At 39.5% G+C, this 15033-nt stretch overlaps 1 protein-coding gene across 1 annotated transcript in view; it reads right to left on the reverse strand.

The window, feature by feature from the left end:
- Nucleotides 1–15033, reverse strand: part of rsf1b.1 (remodeling and spacing factor 1b, tandem duplicate 1) — a 37616-nt gene that overhangs the window by 6910 nt on the left and 15673 nt on the right. Inside the window, exons 6-14 of the mRNA XM_036142758.1 lie at nucleotides 14480–15033; nucleotides 13405–13695; nucleotides 7570–7674; nucleotides 7410–7489; nucleotides 5161–5215; nucleotides 4963–5075; nucleotides 4332–4399; nucleotides 1309–1525; nucleotides 1022–1230 (exon numbers count right to left, since the gene is read on the reverse strand). The exon at nucleotides 14480–15033 is cut by the window's right edge and continues 1257 nt beyond it. Coding sequence (XP_035998651.1) covers nucleotides 1022–1230; nucleotides 1309–1525; nucleotides 4332–4399; nucleotides 4963–5075; nucleotides 5161–5215; nucleotides 7410–7489; nucleotides 7570–7674; nucleotides 13405–13695; nucleotides 14480–15033 — 1692 coding nt within the window. The remainder of the gene's footprint in view (nucleotides 1–1021; nucleotides 1231–1308; nucleotides 1526–4331; nucleotides 4400–4962; nucleotides 5076–5160; nucleotides 5216–7409; nucleotides 7490–7569; nucleotides 7675–13404; nucleotides 13696–14479) is intronic.

The following is a 15033-nucleotide window of genomic DNA, read 5'->3' on the forward strand; positions in this document are numbered from 1 at the left end:
ACCCCCTGAAAGCCTCAAAAGGAAAATTTAAAGGCGGTCTTAAATTGTGTCAAAAAATTAAAAATGAAATTTTTTTTGTCACTAATGGTCACTAAAAAATTTTATAACCTCAACATTTCCAGTATTTAAAATTATTCACAAATATCAGAATCAGACATACTTTAATGATCCCAGGGGGAAATATGTTCTGTTTTTTGCCAAGTGGAGCCAGCCAATCCTGTTCGCTTATGCAAATTAGCCATGATCGCGCCAAACAGAAGAAAGACATAACGTTGACAACAATTAATACTAAAAATGTTTAAATTTTAGTATTAGGAACTGATCTTATCTGTTGTGCCTATATACTGAATGATAAATGTCCTCTCAAGTCCTTGTATGTCTGGTGAATGTGAAGAATTGAAATTAAAGCTAACTTTATAAGCTGACTGACTGCATATTGAGAAAATTTAGATCGGTATTGCGCAACAATCGGGAGATGGGGACCCCCCCAAATATTGACAGGTATTTCGCACACTGTATATATGTATATATGTATACATATATACATATATGTATATATGTATACATATATATACATATATACATATACACATACTTATATATACATAAATTTAATATGAATAACATGTAAAATATTTCAGCACCTAATTTCCTAGTAGTTGATAGTGTTAGTACATCCACTGACTGTAGAATTACCTGTGAAACGTTTTCACTCAGCCAGAAAACTGCTTGTTGTTGCAACCAAATCCTATTGGATTCTGTGAGAGTAGGGAGGAGCAAGATGGCGGCCAGTGACTTCAGTTTTTCGGCAAAATCAGCACTCCAGTGTATAATATAGCTCAGTGGGTTTTGAAAAATGTATACATTTTAGAGTAAAATGTATACATTTTAGAGTAAAATGTCCACCTTTGTCCTTTTTAAGAGATCTATTAGCTTGATGGATGAAAATCATCACAGATAACTTTTACCCACGCCGTCACTTTAAGAGGTTTAAGAGTGAAGGACACCAGAATCTTCATACCCATCTCTTCCTCCACTTCATCATCCGTCTCCTCTTCGTCGTCCGAGTACCACTTCGGTCTCCTCCTCTTCCTGGAGCTCTGCCGGCGCCGCTGCGGCCGTCTGCTCCACGACGAGGCGTGGCGCCTGCCGCCGAGGTCGCTGGCGTTCGAGTCCGCCTCGCTCTCCGGCTCCGTCTCGTTGTCGGTCACGACGAACTCTTCCTCCGAGCTGAATCCGGAGACAAAGCGTTCGGTAAAGGCAGGATAAAATTAAAAAAACGGACGGCTCGGACGTTTATAGACGTACGATTCACTGAGGCGAAACTCTTCCTCGCTCTCCTCTTCGTCCACGGTGCTGTCGCTGTCCAGGTCGTTGAGTCGCCGGCGTTTCTTCCTGCGCTGGGCGGCGGCGGTGGCTCGCGGCGGACGGCCGTTCTCTTTCCCGTCCTCCGCTTGCAGGATGGTGGAGATGTCCTTGCCTCTGTGGCCCGTGATGTTGGCCATGTCCTTACCGCGACCCGCGCCTGTTTAACGATTAAACACCATCGTTACTACGAAGACGCAGCAACAAGCTGGCAGCAACGGTTTTTATAATTTTTTATTTATTTATTATCATTATTTATTTTTTTCTTTTCTTCAAATTTTTATTGTGAATATAATGTAACATGCTTCCTTATGTATCTATTTATTGTCTTATAATGGAATTTTTATAGTAGTGTTTTATGTGTGAATTATTATTATTAGTTTGGACTATATAGCAGCCAGAGTCTGTAACCCGAATCAAATTTCCTTTAGGACAATAAAATTAATCTAATCTAATTTCAGAACAAAGAGGGGTTAGAAAACTTCCTAAAATATTTAGTGTGACATGTTTGCAAAAGAAGCGTAATTTTTGTCAACTCTGGAGGAGCTGCAGAGATCCACAGCTGAAGGTTTTGTCAGGATAAATGTGAGTTGTGCCCTTTGTGGCCTTTAAGAAAGCTTTTCTGCTTTAACTTTTTGTTCTCTCTCTTTTCTCTTAATAGAAGGTACACCTGGTCTGGCGTTCTGTTAACTGTGACATCATCCAGAGAAGACGGATCACCCGCTACTACCATCTAATGTAGAACAGATTACTAGATCAATGTGTGCTTCTGTGCTTTTTTGTCTCTCTTGTTGTGTCTCTGCTCTGTCTTCTGTAACCCCAGTCGGTCGACACTGCAAAAACGGATCTAAAAATAAGTAAAATGTTCTTAAAGTTAGTGTATTTATCCTTGATTTGGGCAGGTAAATAAGAATATTTGCCAATGGAGTGACTATTTTGACCCCTAAAATAAGATAATTAGACATCCTTCACTTGAAAAAAGTTGAATTGTTCCTATTTTAAGTGCAAAAATCTTATTCTATTGGCAAATCATCTTATTTACCTGCTCAAATCAAGGACAAAATACACCCATTTTAAAGAATATTTGACTTGCTAGTCAAATTTCTAGTTCCGTTTTTGCAGCGGAGGCAGATGAGCGTTCACACTGAGCCTGGTTCTGGTTCTGGTGGAGGTTCTCCTTCCTGTTAAAGGGGAGTTTTCCTCTCCACTGTCGCTTCATGCATGCTCAGTATGAGGGATTGCTGCAAAGCCATCAACAATGCAGACGACTGTCCACTGTGGCTCTACGCTCTTTCAGGAGGAGTGAATGCTGCTTGGAGAGACTTGATGCAACCTGCTGGTTTCCTTATATAGGACATTTTTGACCAATCTGTATAATCTAATTGAACTTGACTTTGTAAAGTGCCTTGAGATGACATGTTTAATGAATTGGCGCTATATAAATTGAATTGAATTGAAGCGAGGCAAGAAGAAAAATGCTTCTAGTTTGCTACAAACAACGTAGGAGACAACGAACTTGTGGAGTAAGGCGCTTTGACCTACGCGCTAAATGCTGCGTGGAAGAAAATAAATCCTGCAGGTCACCGTGAACATGCAGTGAAGCACGGGGGGGGGGGGGGGGGGGAGGCATTATCATGCTTCAGGAGGAACAGCAAACACCGGAGGGAAAAAAACTAAGAGAGCAGGGCATCGACCCTAAGGAGCCAATGAAACTAATATTTATCGGCTAGAACGGCCTAGTCAAAGACCGGACCTAAATCGAGCTGAGAATCTGTGGCAAGACTTCAAAGTTAGATGTTTAAGCATGCCCTCCATCCAACATGGCTGAGATTGAGACATTTCCTGAGGAGCAACGTTTAAACATTTTAGTCTCCAGATTTACCGTATTTTTCAGAATATAAGTCGCATCATTTAAAAAAATGTCATAAAGTCATAAAGAGGAAAAATATATATATATATATATATATATATATATATATATATGTTGCACCGGACTATACGAGTTTATCTAGACATTTATTTCACACAATTCAAGACTAAAAACTGACATTTAATCCCAGTAAGGCAACTTATTCAATTACACAACCAGCTGAATAATCCCTGGGAGGATGAATGGAGTAAATTAGCAACTCCAACCAGCAACGTTTTATCCAGCGCATTTCAGCGTAAAGTTGTCAAAATGATGCTGAAATTAAACCGTGAGCGTAGCGGCGCTACGTGCTAAGCTAACAGTACGACATGGATGTTTCAGAGCAACATAAAGCTCACGTAGATCAGTGAAGTTGTAAAATGCCCGGACAACAGAGCTGTAAGCTAGCGCTAGCGGCTATTAGCTTCACGGACAGCATAATAAAAGGTTCTGTCTCGGTCTTTTTCCTTCAAGCTGCACCAAACAACGCTCTGCTGCATTAATACAGACTGAAACAGCTAAACGTACAAACATGTGTTCAGTCTTTGTTGTTTTTAAGTTAATGTCTTAATAAACTTTTAAGTGGTACGGGAGCAGGATAGTTTTCACAGGCCTAGATCGCCCTCTGGTGGCTGTAGACGGTAATGTTTACTCCATGGTTCATGTTGGTCAATATGAATTAACATTTAAATTTGATATACAAGTCGCACCTGAATATAAGTCGCACGATCAGCCAAACTATGAAAAAAAGTGTGATTTAAAGTCCAAAAAATACGGTAGAAAGCTGGTGGAGACCCCAAAGGTCCTGCAGCTTTAACTTTCTACAGAGTATTGACTCAGAGTGCCTGGATACCATTAAAAACATGTTTCCTGTCACAATTCTCCATCCTTCCTTTGCACAACTGCTTTGTGTTCCTCAGTGGAATAACATCTAAAGAAAATGCACCGGGCGATGTAATAATCTCTCACCTGGTGAGAATCTTTTGTCCTAATGAACACAAAACTGAACCATGTTGTCTTTTTCCATGTTTTACATCTGCTGCTACGTCCATCCTACCTCCACCTTCTGCTTCTTTGATGTCCTCCTCAATGGCCTCCTCAATTGCCTCATCGAATTCATCAAATCTGTAAAACACAACAGGAAAGTTGGTCATGCTCTCCATGTTTTTATTCTAATCTAATCTTTTAACCCTTAGGCATCATTCCTCCTCTACATATCATCTTTTTTTCCGTCTCTTTAGACAGATTTTGGAGATCAAATTAGTTTTTGTTTATTTCTTCCTGCTAAAAGGGGAGTTTTCCTTGTTACTTGGCAGGAGGGATTGCTGCAAACTCAATTGGCTAATTGCTATTTTAACAATAAAATAAACTTTTCTGCATTGTTCGATGACTGGGATCAAAATGGTATGTGTGTATTTGACTTGGAATCGATATTTCTATACATAGATTGTTGTTTTTCCTCTCTGTTGTGAATTTAAAGTGAATATAATGAACTGAAAGGACAAATGGTCAACCCTGAAGTTGCTATTGCTGCTAAATTAAGGATGTTACATAACTTGCTCATTTCTAGGGGTTATGGGGGCTTACTTAGTTTTCCACAAACTCTTCCATCATGCATAAATAAAATCTATAAGTGAGGCTGTGCTTTCTTTTTATGCTGGCGGGTACCATCAACGTTAGTCTCAAACCTGTAGCTGATGGTTTTCTTGGCCCTGGTTGATCTGCGGCCCCAGCTCTTACTCCGCTTTGTTTCCTTCTTCTCCTTGATTACGATCTCGGGCTTTTCTTCTTCTACCTCCACCTGCAAACACATTTATCATCTTTTTGTTTTACAAACACAAGCAGGCGGACTAGTCTGGGTCCAAGCGGGCTCGGCATGTACTCACAGAAGGCGTGATGATGTTCTCAACGCTGATACCCACGTAAATCAGCCGCTCCTTCCTGCAAAAAAAATGAAAACGCATTAAGTACCTTTAAAAACATTCAACAAGCAGCTGCATTTCAGAACAATAATGGCTTTGCCTACAAATAAATCCATTAAAACTGTTATTTTAGGGTGTTTTTCCCCCTAGGAACCATTGTTTCCTGGACCTGAGATGGTTCTTACACAAACACGGTTCAGAAGAAGGTCCAGCAGAAAGTTTTACAACCTTTCACAGGATCTGCTGCCAAACGTGTTTCCATCTCCTGTTTTGTGCTTTAACTCTTTCATAAATTAAACTATTTATTATTATATTATTATTTATTTTGAATTTTTGCTGTTTCCATCAACATTTTCTGACGCGACGCTTCAAAATGCGGATAAAAAAAACGTTGCTGGTTATTGTGATTGTACTTTTTTTTTCTGCCGGCCTTAGCGCCCTAAAGACGTGGAGCCAACATAGATGTTGAGCAGATTAACCAATCAGACGCCAAGGTTATTTATAACGAGCTGCATTGCAGTTTAAATAATTTCCTGATTCACAGCAGCACACGGACCATGATACAATTACATTTATACTAATTACACTGCAAAAAGGGAACTAAAAGTAAGTAAAGTTTTCTTGAAATTAGTATATTTTTCCTTTTTTGGAGCAGGTAAATAAGACTATTTGCCAATGGAATAAGATTTTGCGCTTAAAATAGGAAATATTTATCTCCACCATCTTATTTCAAGTGCAGTTTATCTAATTATCTTATTTAAGGCATCAAAATACTCATTCCATTGGCAAATAATCTTATTTACCTGCCCAAATCAAGGACAAATACACTAATTTCAAGAAAATTTTTCTCACTTTTAGTTCCCTTTTTGCAGTGTATATATGATTTTAACACAACAACTTCTCACAATAGCTGATAATTTCTTTCCCCTACAGCAACTCGTGCTGCATTCAGGAACAGCTGGGACACCAGGCTGTTCAAAGTATCAGAATATCTACATCTCAAACTGATTCAAACATGTTTTATTTTCGATTATGGGCTCAGTCTTATTCAAATTTAAATCTAAAAAGCCCCACTGACTGTTTTCAGTCGTTATATTGGTGTATAATCTGTCCAGGCGTCGGCTGCTTATATCACTTTATTCATTCATTAAGTCCAATTAAACGTCAAGTCAGTTCTATACTTTCCACTTTTTTAAAAGTTATGGAACAAAAGAATCTAATTAGTTACAGGAATTGAAAAATATTCCTTCTTTGATTCTGACCGAAGTAAAAAAAAAAAAATAGAAATAAAAAGATTGATCTTTCTTGACTGAAGCGTACCAAGTACGAAACCATAACCTTAAAAATATGTACTTAACTGTAATTTGTGTACTTTTATACCTCTAATACGCAATATTTGCATAAACCACTGTCTCCATTCAGTGCTTTTATGAACGTTTCTGCAGGAACTGCAGGAAGGAGCTCAGATTTCCTCAAATTGTCGTGAATTCATGATCTTCTCAGGAAGTAGAGGGAGCCGTAGCTCTTTAATCCAGTTACTGAACCGCGGTTTGCTTTTTTCCTCTTCCACGACTGAGATACTCTGCTACTAAGCAGCAAATCTAACATCACCCCTACTGGCATAAATGTCGGATACATTTAAAGATATTGTGCAAAAATTAAGATGTTTTCAGTTATTTTCAGGCATATTTGATCTCTCCACACCACTGAGCTATATAATACACTGGAGTGCTGATTTGCCCGAAAAACTGAAGTCACTGGCCGCCATCTTGCTACTCCCTACTCTCACAGAATCCCATAGGATTTGGTTGCAACAACAAGCAGTTTTCTGGCTGTGTGAAAACGTTCACAGGTTAATTCTACGTCAGTGGATTGTCCTAACACTATCAACGACTAGGAAATTAGGTGCTGAAATATTTTTACATGTTATTCATATTAAATATATATATTGACCCCTAAATTAAGATAATTAGACATCCTGCACTTGAAATAAGATGATGAAGATGAATTGTTCCTATTTTAAGTGCAAACATCTTATTCCATTGGCAGATAATCTTATTTACCTGCTCAAATCAAGGACAAATACATTCATTTTAAAGAATATTTTACTTATTTCTAGTTCCGTTTTTGCAGTGCAAGCCTGCAAGGAGCAGAAACGAGGCTCGGAGTGTCGACTCAGCATTTATCTGGAAGCTGAGGAAGAAAATGCTCACCTCCTCTCGGCCCGTTCTTTTTTTTTCAACGCAGCGTCCAGATTCTGGAGCTGCTCCTCCAGTTTGTCGCAGAGCTGCTTCTGCAGATGAGAACGACATTTTAATTTATTTTTAAATCTTACGGGTAGCCCTTGTTGGAGAGACTGTGGCGCGGACGTACGTGCTGACAGGGCGGGCAGAACCATTCTCCGTCCGGGATGATCATGAGAGGAGGCCGGAGGCAGGCTGTGTGGTAGCCGCTGTCGCAGGAGTCACACAGCAAGATCTGGAAAAGACGTAGAGACGTAGCAGAACCTCACAAACCACCTGGAACCGCCCCCTTACGGTCAAGAATCCAGTCGTTGTCATTATGAGACCACGATAAAATGTTGTTGCTCACACAGAACAAAAAAACAGGCATCTATAGAGGAGACCCTTAAAAATATACAACACTCTTAGAGAAAAAGGCAAAGTATTAAGCGTTTAAACAACCTTTAGTCTATACATAAACATCCTTGGAAGGAAAACATATATAAGGGGAATGTATGAGTACACTGCAAAAACCGAACTAAAAATGGGTAAAATTTTCTTAAAATTTGTGTATTTGTCCTTGATTTGAGTAGGTAAATAAGAGGATCTGCCAATGGAATAAGATTTTTGTTACTTATGAAAGGAACAATTTATCTCCATCGTCTTATTTCGAGTGCAGGGTGTAATAATTATCTTATTTTAGGGGTCAAAATACTCATTCTATTGGCAAATTATCTTATTTAACTGCTCAAATCAAGGACAAATACACAAATTTTTAAGAACATTTTACTTATTTTTGTATCCGTTTTTGCAGAGTATTAACATAAAGTCCAGCTGGTGCTAGTCTGTGAATGGCTGGGGGTCCATTAGATTTTTAGCAGGGTTTTTTTTTTTTTTGTTGCGTCAGGATACGTTCTCATTCATCTGTGAGATATTGGCTTTGGGTTATTTTTGTGTCAAAGCTTTGCATTTCTAACAGTGCTCAGATAAATTACATTTTGCACTACAAAAAAAAGCAACTAAAAGTAAAACCTTCCTTGATTTGAGCAGCAAGTTTAATGATCTGCCAATGAAATAATATTTTTTCCACTTAAAATAGGAATAAGTCGTCTCCATCTTCTTATTTCAAGTGCAGCATATATATAATAATCTAATTTTAGGGGTCAAAATATTCATTCCATTGGCAGATCATCTTATTTACCTGCTCAAATCAAGGACAAATACACTAATTTCAAGAATATTTTAGTTACTTTTAGTTGCTTTTTTGCAGTGTGTTGCTCTTTGTTATTAGAAAGTTAGTATTTTCAAGCCGTTTTCAGTCACTTTCATTTTTATCCTATTCTTTTCGTGGGTTTTTAAATGGCACTAGTGGCTCGTGTTTCTCAAAGTAGGCTGACAGGAAACGGGGTTTTGAGAGAGGGGAAGACAATGGAGGAAATTTCAAATGTTTTAGCAGCGGAGGTGGCAGTAGAGCTGGTCGAGTTGATAAATACGTTGCAGCTGCATCTGATCTCTGGTCCAGTGGTTCATTAGTCTGAACGTACATCACATCAATGACGAACGGAAACGACGCACCAGAGCCCTCGAGACGGCATGTTTACCCGGGAGATGGTTGGACAAGGTTTAAGCTGTCTGCAGGGGACATCAACACTGCAAAAACGAAACTAAAAATAAGTCAGAATTTCTTGAACTTAGTGTATTTGTCCTTGATTTGAGCATGCAAATAAGATGATCTGCCAATGGAATGACATTTCTGCACTTAACATAGGAACAATTCATTTCCATCATCTTATTCTAAGTGCAGTATATCCAATTATCTTATTTTAGGGGTCAAAATACTCATTCCATTGGCAGATCATCTTATTTACCTGCTCAAATCAAGGACAAATACATTAACTTCAAAAAAATCTGACTTATTTTTAGTTCCGTTATTGCAGTGAAGGAATGGGACGCAGTTAAAGCTGCTGAACTCAACAGATGGGAGTGAGTGCAGCGTTTTGGACACAAGCTGAACCTGGTAAAAAAATCGATAAATGTGCACATCATCTTTGTATAAAGTTGTGGTCGCTCCATAGCATTTTTACATCTGTTTTGTCAGAAACAATGATTTCGTCTTTAAAATAACAAGAAGCGCTTTGTGCATTTTTTAACCAAATATGATACTTTAGTAGGCGGGCACTATACGTCGATTCGCCCAATCAGGACGGAGATTTCTGCTGAATGTCTTTCCTTTCCCCAAATGGATTTGAGAGCAGGCGTGCCCCCGTCCCACCCAAACTGCATCTCAAGAAAGATTAAATTTTACAAGATTACAAGATTAAGTTACACCAGCACAGGTGGCTGATGCAGATGGAAGATTTTAGTTTCTAATTAGGTCAAAATTATGACAAAAGTTAAAATCCTACAATTGAAAATGTTAAGCTCAACACAAAGTATTCATCTTTTAATAAACACACATTTGACATCCTATCTAATTTCTTAGTAACATGAGGGATAAAGCGGTTTGGAAAATGGATGGATGGATGGATCTATCCAATGACATTTAATTACTGAAATGTAGACTTTGGTGCATTTAAATCTGCTTTAAATTCAATCCTTAAAATTGGCTGATTATGAGTGTTTTCAAAGAACAACTGAGCCAAATGCTGTTCTTATATAGCTAGACCAAAAAGAGTTCAGCTTATTATTGATAAAGAGTCAAATTAAATTATTAATTAATTTAATTTGATCATACAGTTTGCAAATAATTTGCAATTATTTGCAAACTGTATGATCATCTTTTAATACGACAAATGAGCAAAACCCCTTTTTTTTATTAAATGTTTGGATCAACAATGATTTACACAGAAAATCGGACTAATTTGCTTATTTAAAATGTTCACATTTTGTATAGCAAACAATATAGTAACAATTTTTGGTCAAAAAATATTGTGTTAATTTTTTTTTGTCCTCGAGTTCCTTTGACTTGACAAATTTGGCCCATGTACCAAAAAGTTTAGACACCCGTGCCCCCAGTGCAAAACAGAGAATCATGACTCAGCACATAGGTAATATCTTTCTTTTTATTATACAAAACTATTTACAATAAGCAAAACAGGAACACAGCCTGTCCTACAGCGGAGAGATGTAAATTTTTAAGTCCCTTAAATACAGCGTTGTGCTGGACGTCAGCTGTGTCGGCGGAAGCAGGAAGGCTTGGAGACGTCCCTCACACCAAGAAAAAGATCCTGGAACGAAAACAAACGACACACAACTTCAGTAAATGCACAAGTATTTGCAACGTGTGCGTGAGAGACAGCATCCGAGCGGAGCCCGGAGTTAGCATCGATGCTAACTAGCTACGTTTTTAGGGTCTTCATGCAGTCGTCAAGGATGTCTGAACATCCCCGTTCGTTCAAAGTAAGCTCACCGCCGATGGGACGAGTTACATAAAAGATAATTAAAGTCACAAAAACACTCACTCACCATCATCCATCAGGGAATCCAGCAGCGCAGCGGCCGAGGCGAATCCACGCTCCCTCCCATCGTTCGCCGTCCGTTTGGTAGAACCACTCCTAATTATTTTGGTCTGAACCACTCCGGCCGTTGTGGTTCTTCGACGGCCCGGTAATCAATTTATAGTTGATTACAGACTCCTGACGTTTATTTACGGCTCGACTCGGCGCCCGTGGATCCACGGCCGAGCAGGTGGTTAAAAAAAAAAAAAAAAGAAACGTACCGAGTCCCTGTTACTAGTGGAAGTGGGTGATAGCGAGGCAGCGCAGGATTGTGGGGTGTTTGACTGCAAAGGAGCAAATGTGTTTGTCTTTCACTGTGTCAGGGGATGAGAAAATATAAATATATATTATAAGTTATCGGCTTTAACAAAAATATGAATATTGGATGTTGTTATTGGTCCAGATTTTCAGATCGGTGCATCATTAATTCACATTATTAAAACATATCAACTGAAAAACAAATCGGTAAAAAAGGATCATATCTAAAAAAACATATATGAAGCAGTTTTTCATTCAGTTACAGCAACTAGTGTTCCCCAGTTTACAGCTATTAATGGCAACTGAAAGAAACTTAAACTTTTCTAGCAGGATTTTCTTCAGCACTTTGCTCAACTTTATCGTTTATCTGACGAAAGTTTGCAGAGAGGCTGAAAAAGACCAGAATAATCCAACTTTATAAGGGAATCAGTCAAGGTCAGCCCGTCAGGAAGGGTATCTGGTGCAAGTTGTAATGATTTGCTCTGGCAACCCGTGAATGAGGGAGTGGGCGAATGGACTCACTCAAAGGTATCAGTCAGGGGAAGAAGACAAAAAAAACAACAAAGAAATCCCACATGATCAAACTAATCGAGAAGAAATAAACCTTTTCCTCCAAATAAAAACACCCAGGCCTGGTAAGAATCTGCCAAAACCTGGTGGTACAACATGTCAAGGTAACAAAAATAAATTAATAAAAAGCTTAACATTGGAGCCGCAGATCCAAAAACATCCTTGGTGGCGGCGGCATCATGCTTTGAGGCGGAGGATACTATGGACAGTCATTTCTAACCCAAAAGATTCAGTTTTCATTTATGTTTTTTCCGCACCACTGAGTCCAAATATACAAAGAAGGACCCCAGCAGAAGAAAATTAAGGTTTTAGAAAGACCTTGCCAGAAATCAGGGGTAAATCTGACAGGAAATCAGTGAGTCACCTAAATTGGTCCTGATGAGGCAGAAGGCCGTTTTAATGACCTGCTGGTTTATTTTCTCTTCCTCTGACAATTATGTTTGTTTTTCAGTTGATTGGGTACAGGATACGCGTCACATTAAAGCAGTGGTTCTCAAATGTTGCGCTCCCCTTTAAAGAGGGATAATCTTTCCTGTCCCACCTCATTCCTACAAAATTAGTCAAAAATGTAACTTATCGTTTTCTGTTTTAATGCATTATAGCTGTCATTCTAAAGATTGCCCAGAAGCCCTTTCTTTTTATTTATTTAATTTATTTTATATATATATATATATATATATATATATATATATATATATATATATATATATATATATATATATATATATATATATATATATATATATATATATATATATATGGAATTTAGCGCCACTCGTACCTGCAGTGAACTTTTATCTAGCTATGAACCTCGTATAGCAAAAGTAGTATCAAGGCTTTAATATTAAATTTTTATTTTAGGAGTTTATTAATAGTGCCATATTTTTCGGACTATAAGGGGCACTTAAAATCATTAACTTTTCTCAAAAATTGATGGAGTGCCTTAATTATGATCACTGTTGTGTTTAATGACTGATTTTATGTTGTACAATGTTCTCAGAAATCTGTTAAAATATGTAAGTACTACTTTGGTTAGCAATAAAGCCGCTCTGCTCACTGGATATTAGGAGCTTTACGGTACACTGTGTCACTACCTGATAGGACCCCTGAGCTGTCTACCAGACTGCCTGACTGTAATATCTAAACTAGAAGTGCATTCATGTAAGGCAGCCTGGAGTACGCGCTAGCAACAATAAACCTAGGAAGTTAATTAAATATAAAAGTTACATTTATTTTGGCCTGATGTTAGAAACAGGGCAGTGTAGTCCAGCTACTCTGTCCTCCTGACAGAGACGGATAGAGAGCTGTGGACGTGGAGGAGTGATATTACATACTTGGGGAGAATATTTAGCGCGCTTTATAATCTGGTGCGTCTTTTAGTCCGAAAAATACGGTATTCATCGTCTTACTGACTGCAGGTACTGACCAAACAGCAGGGGGCGCTGTAGTCACATTGAGAAGGCCTGAAGTTTCTGGACCAAAAAATACAGGCGCCCCTTCCTGCAGTACCTTAATGCCCCACTAGGGGGCACACCCCACTATCTGGGAAGCTCTGCATTGAAGGCAGAACCAAAAGTTAGGAAATGACAGATCGGACACCTGTAATTAACTTTAAAGCACTAACGAGCGTTCCTGAGTCAACGAGGACTCACTCCACCCACCAGCTCAGGATGATTTGGAAGACCGCAGTGTTTGCACGGGTCGTCGTTGGGAGGTAGGTCGTCATCGGAAGACGTGGAGGAGTCCGAGCTCCGCCTTTCTCTGTGCCGGTTCCTCCGCTTCCTGTTCCGCTCCACCTTGTAGTCCTCGTCGCTGTCGTCGTCCTCCTCCTCCTCCTCGCTCTCCTCTTCGTCGCTGGACTCCTCGTCGCTGTTCTCGTGCTCGTCGTCCGGGTTTTTCTTTTTCCTGCGGGTCCGCGTGTTGGACCACCGGGTTCTCCTCCGTTTTCTACCCTGAAGACAACGGAGAGGCTTTAGGAAAAAAACGTTACTGCAGCACAACGTGTCATAAGAAACTAGGGCTGAACAATTAACCGCATTTTTAATATAATCGCGATTTAAAAAAAAACGCAATTTCCAAATCGCAGAGTCTGCAATTTTTGGCTATGTAACAATTAGTGAATTAAACACGTCCATTAGGTGTCGGTAAAATGTTTAAAGTGGGTTTTCCTCCACATGGAAGGGAAGACAGTTGCAGCAGTGAGATATTCTAATTTTATTACTTGTTTTTGAGTTTATATAATCATACATAGCATTAAGTACAGGTCAATTAGTTTAATACATAGACTTGCTTGTTGGTTGCACTTTATGTTCAACAAGGATTGATGTCCAACTCAATTAAAAGCTGTTCTCTTGAAATATATTCTGATTAATAGAAACATTAAAAGTTCTTGTTTTAAATAGTCCTTGTTTACAAACATGTTTATCTAGAGGCCATTTTTGTTGCTTGTGGTTAATGCAGAGAAAAGTCAAAATTGCAATTTTGGTTGAAATAAATCGTCAGAATGCAATAATTTCTGCTCTGAGTTTAGATGCTGCGGGTTTTTTAGCAACTAATCTGCACAGTAAGGAAACAAAATGATTTGTTGTTTGTATATATTTAAAAAGACATGATAAAATAAACTGAAAAAAAAACCCAAATTGCATTAAATCGCAATATTAAGAAAAAAAAAAAAAAGAACATTTTTATTTTTTTTCAAAATCGTTCAGCCCTATAAGAAACCGGTGCGGCTCTCACTTTGGGTTTGGGCTGGCTCTCCTGGTCGGCCCGCTTCTCTTTGGGTTTCTTTTGGACGGCCTTCGCCTCCGCCTCCTCCTCCTCTTCCTCGTCCTCTTCGTCTCCTTTCCCGTCTTTTTCCTCCTGCTGTTCCTGAGGAGCAGGCGGAGGAGGCTTCTCGCTCTTCTTCTCCTGCACCTCCACAGCCTTCTGCGTCGGCCTGGAGATCCTCGGCGACCTCCTCAGACACCTCCCGCTGTTCGTGTCCGACTCCGAGTCTCCGCGGCGCTCCTCCTCCTCCTCCTCCCGGAGCTCGGCTCTCCTGCGGTGCGCCGGCCGCTTGTTTCTCCGCCGCCCGCCGCCGCCGTTCTGCACCTCCTGGCGTTTCCTCCCTCCTCTTTTGTTTCGCTCTTCCTCCGTCTCCTTTGAGGATTCGCGGTCTCTGCTCGGCTCCCTGTGGTTGGAAGAGGTTTTGTTCGGTTCCTGATCCGTCGTCTCGCTCTTTTGGGTCTGGGCGGCAGCGGAGTCCCCGTCTTTCCTCGTGTCGTGTGAAACATCTTTATCCTCCGAGTCGT

Source organism: Fundulus heteroclitus, chromosome 11 (genome assembly GCF_011125445.2).
Source record: "Fundulus heteroclitus isolate FHET01 chromosome 11, MU-UCD_Fhet_4.1, whole genome shotgun sequence".
Lineage (NCBI taxonomy): Eukaryota > Metazoa > Chordata > Actinopteri > Cyprinodontiformes > Fundulidae > Fundulus > Fundulus heteroclitus.